Raw genomic sequence first — 8,434 nt, 5'->3', positions numbered from 1 at the left:
TCTCTAACCATTTCTTTGTCTTGAATATAATTGTTCTCATTGTGCTTGGCAAATCTAAATGCCACTCGTTGATAAAACTCGAACATCTTATATCGTTCCTCCTTCATTTCCTTTTCCAACACAGAATTGTCAACAAAATAGCGCAATATAACATTCCCGCCGTCACGTGCCTCCCCAAGCTTTTCAAAGCGCTTCAAAAATTGTTCTGCTCTCCAACACGTGATTATATAATCCCGATGCAGTTCATGACCAGCAGGGAATATTGCCAAATATAAAAAGCAAGACTTCTCATCTGGTCGTAGTCTGTCAACTTCAAGTTTAAGAGACTTGTAAACTTCTTCCAAATCTTGTTTCGGTTCCCCAGTTGGTGATCTTAATTCATGCAATGTGTTCCGCTATATTGCTGGATCCGTCCCATTTGTTGCTGGAACCCTTGCTTTAGATGCCAAGTGGTTTCCAATCAACTTTATCAGGTATGGATTGCCGCTGCAGAACTTGATAATCAATTCTGCCTCTCTCTTGATGTGTGGATTATCCTTTAAATGCACACCCACCTTCTCCCAAAACATATTTTGAGCATCCATGTTTGACAATCTCTTTACTTCGATCTGTTCATCTGCCTGCTCACAAACATCTAAATACCTGGAAGCAAAGACTACTTTTCCTTTATGTTCATCATTAATGCCTATTTCTTCCAAATCAATCTTTGAAAACACTTCATCGAGTAACAATAAATAGCTCCTGTTCTTCAGTTGTTCATGAATAATGCTCTTTCTTTGTTCATCACTGAACTTTTTTGGTTTTATTTGCAACCGCTTTAGAAGTTCTTGTTGTATGTATCTTTCATTTCTTTTTCTGCCTACAGCTATCAAGAAAACAATCTCAAACATTTTAGACCCCTTCATTGTTTGGTGGAGACGATTCATTATTGTACTTTTCCCAACTCCAATTGGTCCCAAAACGCAAATTCTTTTTAAATTTTCAACTATTAGACAGTCTTGTAGCTCTTTTACGTTTTCTTCAAGGGATGGGAATTCACTAATTTTGTTGGTAGGATTCGTTATATGTGGAGCCGGCGCCTTCTGAACCATTAAACTTCTGATATTATTGCTTTCAGCCTTCAGATTCCTTACCTTCTCAGTCTTTTTTACAATACGGCCACCAAGTTTCACAAGACGAAAAAATGGACATAATCCACACAAGCAGCTGAAGGACTTTTTATACTTTTCCTCCAATCCTTTGACATCTTTTTTCATCTCTCCTACTTTTCTCAACCAGTGTTTGCACGCATTGGTCTGCTCTTTTTCTATCTCATTTATCTCCAGTTCTTTATTTACATCTTCCTCTTCATCACATAGCTCTTTATATTCCTCCAAAATTTTGTCATAGTTCTTGCTCATATCTTTCACATAACCATAATTGCGCCTTAGATAGTTGTATATCGCCTGTGCCTCGTTTAATTGCAAAGTCGATTATTGCTACGCATGTTTGCGTTGCTGCCAAAGGATCAGTAGGCATCATTTCTTGATTTCTTTACAGTTATGATTCCAATAGCAATAGATTTATATATCTTGATTTGTTGTCTTGTTCAAGATGCTGCTGCTATTTCTTTTTCTTAATTTTTTTTTTTTTTTTTTTAATTCAATTCAATTCCTGTTAATTATAAGCATTTTCAGTGACTCTGAAACAATACATATACGAGTATGGAAATAAAATGAAGCATTTTCTATTAATTATCCATCTTACATAAAACTAAATAAATAATTAACTAAAATGAGCAACCATTAAACAATCAGAACTCAGTTGTTTTGAGTTGGTCATACTCAGGTGCAAATCTAATATTCAATGCTTAAATCTGAAATTTTTTTTTTTCCTTTCCAGGAATTCTAAGCTCACTTGTCTTCATTGAGTTAATTTTTTTTATTTCAGCAACTCTAAGTTCACTTCTTCATCAAGTATAATACTTTCAATAAAACTAAATATGTTTAGTTTGGAAGAATGTAGAACTTTTTCATCTTTTTCTACTTCAATTTTGCCCAAAAGTGTCCCCAGTATGTTCTTAAGACCCTTCACGATCTCAACTATCCCCCAATTCTCTATTGTATATGACTCATCAAATTTAGGATGTCCAATCTCTGACATCTAAGAATCTGATTTAATTTTTATTTTATTTTTTGTCATTCTGTTGGATATTTACAAAACTTTGAACTCCAACAATCTACATAATGTCAAGGAAATCTATTTAAGAAAATAATACAATTATACATACTTTGTACATCATAAAATCAACCTTCAAGCAAGGTATAACCATACTACATACAGTACCAAAGAACAAAAGTTACAAAGACATCAAACAAGAAGCGGCATATATAATACATTCTTCTCAATCATACTCGGATATTTCTTTTCATCAACCCTCAGCTTGAGATAATAACAATGTTATCCCTAAGGTTTGGTTTAAGTAACACTTTAGCCCAATAGAATTTTTAGTAACGTTTTGATCATGATCAGTAAACATTTTAGTCCCTGTCATTAGCAAATTTTTGGTACTACTGACAGGATATAAAACACTACTAAAAATATTGTATTGGACTAAAATGTTACTTAAGCCAAACATCATCATCAACGAACTATTATTTTTCCATACAAAGATGGGGGCAGGGTGAATGATACGACCCTATTAGCATCCGCAAATCCTTGCCTGCAAAGAAAGAAAACTCAAAGAAGTTCTACAAATTAGTATTGTAAATTTTGGTGTTTGTCATATAAAAGCGCGCAGCAAAGAAATACGTACATCTAAAAGAACTGTGTTTTTGAGTTACCTCATATGGGTTGATGCAGATTTTGAAAACTAATTTTTGTAACATCCGCATCATTCGGCCAAACCAACTGGTTCCACATGTTTTCACTGCAATAGATCACACTCAATTTCTCGGCCCTTTGGAAAGTATATGGGAAATTTCTTAGTTCCATTCATATATCAATCTTCACTGTCTCCAAAGAATCCCATTTCAATTGTACGCCAATGCAACTGTTAGACAATAAGGGTAGATTAACGAGTTCAAACTTCTTCAGTTTAGGAAAGGCCCCGGAATCAACTGTACTTCCATCCTTGATAATTTCTTTAATGACTTGGCAGTCCTCAATTTGCATATACTCCAACTTCTTAAGTTGTACAACCACTTCGTGAGAGAATAACACTTCCAGCATATGACATCCTTTCAGTGTAAAAGTTGTGAGCATGTTGAGACTCTCCGACAATATTGAACCTTGCCAAATGTGCATCAATTTTGGAAGAGGATTGACATGTAACTCATTTAAGCATTGAAACGCAACCCCGCTTGTAAGGTCACCATTGATGATGCTTATCATTTCACGACAATCTTCAATTCTACAAGATTGAAGCCCTTCTAGATTATCAGCACTAAAGACTGATAAATTGGGAGCTTCATGAGCAATTAGCTCAAAAGAAAATGCTTGTTTCAATAGCTCTAAAATTGCACTAGGAAAGGCTTCACCTGAAGGCACATAGCCACATAAAGGCAGGTTTAAATTAAATTTGTTCACTAAGTATTTAATTAAAAAAAATTGTAAATTTAGAAACCTTAAGAGTAGTCTATGATATTCTCCCAATAAGAAATAGCCCTACTTAGATTATTTTCTTAAGCATGAATCTTAATTCTCAAAAATGCATACTCTAATTCTACCCAAAATTACACTATCTTATAATTATAATTCAAATTGAAAATATTTACCAATATTTGATATAAACATACATAAATACAAAATGCATATTATAAAGATACTTTATATATAAAATAGAAGTTTGTTATCAAAAAAATATATATATAAAATAGAAATCATATTTAGTAGTAACCATATAGTAAATTTGAAATGAGTAATGCTACAGTCACCGAAGTAGTACACCGAATTTATGCACCAAATAACGTAACAAAATCCTGACCGTTGATTAATTTTAATTTAATATTAATCGACGGTCAAAATTTTACCAAGTCATTCGGTGCATGAATTCGATGCACTACCTTCAGTGACTGTATCCTTTCTAATTGGAAATTGGTTCAATTCTACTGTGAAGAGAAAGCCATAAATGAAAGTGAAATTTTTAAAACTAGATGCTTAATTTGTTTTCAAGTGTTTGTAAAGTAAGATAGAAGATTTAATAGCGAAATAAACTATTTATTTTGTTTATCTATATGTATTTCTATTGTAGACCACATATTTTTTTTTCAAGAAATAAAATGGACTGCTTTTATTTTAATTTACTGAAAAAAAATTGAAATAACCCACACTCACCTGCAAAAAATCTCAAACGCTTTTCAGCTGACCATTCAGAGCCATCAAATTCCGTTATAGAATTTCTTTGTTGAGGACCAACAATGATGCTGAATGATCTGGGTTTTTCATCTCCCCCCGCATTGTTTCCTTTCCACACTGTACTGTTACTAATAAAAGTCTCGAAGCATCCCAGGGTGGGAAAGTAAAAACAAAGAGTAGTTAACTTTGTAAGAGCAGCAACCTCAGTAACAATAGTTTCTACATTTTGACCCCATCTTTCATCGGTTGGATCCACAACAATACCCAACTCTTCCAATGAATGAAGTCTTGCAATCACATTAGAAGAAATCATATCCCTCGACCCACCATGAACATGGTTTTTGTACCCAGCATCTTTTTTAAACGAAACTCTTAAACACTTAAGAGCAATCAAATTACCTATTTCCATAGGCAAATTATAAATTCCCGTATGACGTATGTCAAGGATTTCAAGACAACTTAGATTTCCTACCTCAGCACAAACCTCTATTAATCTATCACAATTCTTTAGGAACATCGCTTTGAGATTTGTCAAACTGGAGATTGATGATGGAAGAGTTTCAATCTTCGTTTTATACAAGTCAAGAAGTTGAAGGGCAGACATATGCGCAAAGAATGATACTGGAAATTTTGCCAAGCTATCAATTTCTTGAAGTAACAATGTTAAGATTCTTTTAGAATTGGGCTGATCTGGCAAAGGGGAAGGACACGAATTGCCAATCATTAAGATCCTAGTCGCATCTTCCCATTTTATTTCTCTACCCACTTCGCTGTCTATAATATAATTATTCTGGTTGTGTTGGGCAAATCTAACTGCCAATCGTTTATAAAACTCAAACATCTTATATCGTCCGACCTTCGCTCCCTTTTCCAGCAAAGATTTGTTTACAAAATTTACCAACATATCATGCCCCTCATCACGTGCATCCCCAAGCTTTACGAATTCTTTTAAAAACTGTTCTGCTCTCCAACACTCAATTATATAATCCGTATGAATTTCATAGCCAGCAGGAAAATTTGCCAAATACAGAAAGCAAGGCTTCTCGCCTTCTGATAGCTCTTCCATTTCAAGTTGAAGGACATTGTAAACTTCTCCCAATTCTTGCCTGAACCCCAATTGGTGAATTTAATTTTTTTTTTGTGGTCCGCCAAATTTTTGCAATGTCTGCATTTGTTGGTTGATCCCTCATTTTATTTGCCAAGTAATTTCCTATCAACTTTATCAGGTATGGCATCCCACTGCAGAACTTAATAATCAATTCTGCATCTCCCTTGATGTGTGGATTACCCTTCAAATGCACACCTACTTTTTCCCAAAACATATTTTGAGCATCTGGGTCTGACAATCTCTGTACTTCTATCTCTTCATCCGCCCTCTGACAAACATCTCTATACCTGGATGCAAACACCACCTTTCCTTTATGTTCATCACTGATGCCTATGTTTTCCAAATCAATCTTTGAAAAAACTTCATCAAGTAACAATAAATAGCTGTACTTATTCAACTGTTCATAAATATTGTTTTTTTTATTGCCATCACTGAAATCTTCTGGCTTTATATTCAACAACTTCAGAAGTTCTTGTTGTACGTATTCTTCATCTCTTCTTCTGTTGTATTCTTCATCTCTTCTTCTGCCGTATTCTTCATCTCTTCTTCTGCCGTATTCTTCATCTCTTCTTCTGCCGACAGGTATCCAAAAAACAATACCAAACTCCTTAGAGTTTCCCATTTCTTGGTGCAGACGATTCATTAACGTACTTTTCCCAACTCCAATTGGTCCCCAGATACCAATTGTTTTGGTATTTTCATTTCTCAGATACTTTAGCAGCTTTTTTACGTTCTCATCTTGAGTTGGGAATTCACAAATTTTGTTGGTAGGGTTCCTTATATGTGGAGCTGGCTCCTTCTTAATCGTTAAACAATACACTTTCCCCCTTTCGTTCGTCAAAGAAACTACTTCATTTGTCTTTTTTACAATTTGTCTACCAAGTTTCATGAGATAACATAATCCACCAAACCATCTGGGGGCCTTACGATACACTTTCTCCAGTGCTTCCACATCACGTTTCATATCTTGCACTTCACCCCGCCAAAGTCTGCATTGATTTGTCTCCTCTACTTCTATTTCATTTCTCACCACTCTTTCTTCCACATCGTCCACTACAGCACATAGTTTTTTATATTCCTTCAAAAGTTTGTCATAATTCTTGCGCATATCTTTCACATAACCATATTCACGCTTCAGACAGTTGAATAGTCCTGTGCCTGGTTCAATTGCTAATTGTGCAATTGCTGCCGCTGTTTGCGTTGTTGCTAGTGCCTCAGCAGACATACTGAAAATATTGCTGAAAAAATTAATATAGTTATATATATATTAATCCGTGTATGATCAAAACAAAATCAAATTACACATTACAACTTCTCTTTTTAACTTATATAGTTTCAGAGTTCAATGTTATATATAATATTTCATTCACTTTTGGAACTATTATGTACTGTAAATTAAATTATGAGTAAGAATCTATTTCATTTTTCTGGTACTCTTAAAGATTGCAATCCTGGCATTATTTATGAAATATTGGGTCTTATCATAGTGAGATAAATATATATTGCAATAATGCTTCTACAGAGAGAAGGGTGATCAAACAATGGACTAGCATGCATGGACAGGTTGAATCTTTGAGCAATTAGCCTTGGACTAGGTTTAGTTGCAGATAAATTTTTGTTGGTTAATAAATATTGTATGTATTGAATATCCTAGAGCCTTCAAAAAGCTAACCGATGGATTACCTCGTTGAAAAATATTAGCATTGTAAATGAATAAACTGCTACCAAACTTTGAGCAAAAATTTAAAATCCCCAACACGATAGTGCTAGCTTTAGTAATCTGATTTAATCTATATAAAGCTTTATTAAACTTGATCTGAACGGGGTTGCTTATACACTTTTCTTGAAAGGATTTGTGAAACATTTGATCGTATGATACTTTGCTCTAAAATCCTACTTATTGCCAACTACATTCTTGTTTTCTCTAGAGTGGTTTGAAGCAAAGATGGCTTTGAGACACCTTTGGCTGCCGAGAATTTGCCAGATAATTTTCCCCAAGACATAAATAGACCACCACCCCAGATTCTAGACTTGGATACCAATCTAAACTAACACAATCTCGAAAAATGGCTAATATATATAGTTATGCATCTGATAAGCAACTAATTTCCACATCCATTTTCACAACTACGTTTCATCTAAATTTTAGAAACAGCTTTTTCTTATCAACTAACAAAATGATTGTTTAACCTCAATCAAGCAATAATATTCTGATTTTATGTTCAAATTGTCTAAATTAAGAATCTAATTTTATCAAGTTTGGCAGTATGTACTTAAAAAACAGTGTTTGTTACTCATTACAATCATCAAATTAAAAACAAGTTCAATTAACTGTGTAAATTGATAGATATCACCTCATTAAATTTGATACTTTAAGATAGTTCTTAGCTCAAAACCAAATCATCAAAGATTTCATAAAGTATTTATCATTAAAAAAGAAAAGTACCCTTACTGATCCTAAATCTAGAAGTTATTTCTAATTCATCTTTTCTTTTTCCCTCTATTTGTAAAGAGACTCTTGAGAATTTATTTAAAAAATTATTTAAAGGAAATTTTTGACATTTTATTATTTTTCAAACTTTAATTGCTTCTACCATAGCTTTTGAAACACGAAGTACCATTACGAGCAATGCAAGATATTCTCAACAAAATGCTACTTATAAATATATTCAGCATTAATTGATTATTCTATAGCTCAACAAGTGAAGCAGATGTAATAATATAAAAAAAGTTTCTAATTAATTAATTTTCAGATTCTTGAGACCAAGAGATCAGATCGTTCTTGTTCAACCCAACCAGGAACAAATTAAATAGCTTATATATAAATATTAAACAGGTTAGAAACGAACCTGGAAAATTGTTTGGTTTCTGCCTGTCCTCGTTCTCAGAATCGATCTTTGAAGCAGCTCAAAACTAAAGCAACTTCTTCCAAAAGTAAAGTTACCAACGACCAGTTTACTGAATCAGTAGTCAACGAAAGGAACAAAACAC

The 8,434-nt window shown here is 33.7% G+C and overlaps 1 protein-coding gene and 1 pseudogene across 1 annotated transcript; both read right to left on the bottom strand.

The window, feature by feature from the left end:
* Positions 1 to 395: 395 nt before the first annotated feature.
* Positions 396 to 1,400, bottom strand: LOC116134688 (probable disease resistance protein At1g15890). The gene has a single exon (XM_031420360.1). The coding sequence runs from the start codon at positions 1,398 to 1,400 to the stop codon at positions 396 to 398; it is 1,005 nt and encodes a 334-aa protein (XP_031276220.1).
* An 837-nt stretch (positions 1,401 to 2,237) lies between these two features.
* LOC116134786 lies at positions 2,238 to 8,434 on the bottom strand (annotated as a pseudogene).

The sequence above is a fragment of the Pistacia vera genome, unplaced genomic scaffold, assembly GCF_008641045.1.
Source record: "Pistacia vera cultivar Batoury unplaced genomic scaffold, PisVer_v2 Contig1083, whole genome shotgun sequence".
Taxonomy (NCBI): domain Eukaryota; kingdom Viridiplantae; phylum Streptophyta; class Magnoliopsida; order Sapindales; family Anacardiaceae; genus Pistacia; species Pistacia vera.
This window is presented reverse-complemented; position numbering and strand designations above follow the sequence as displayed.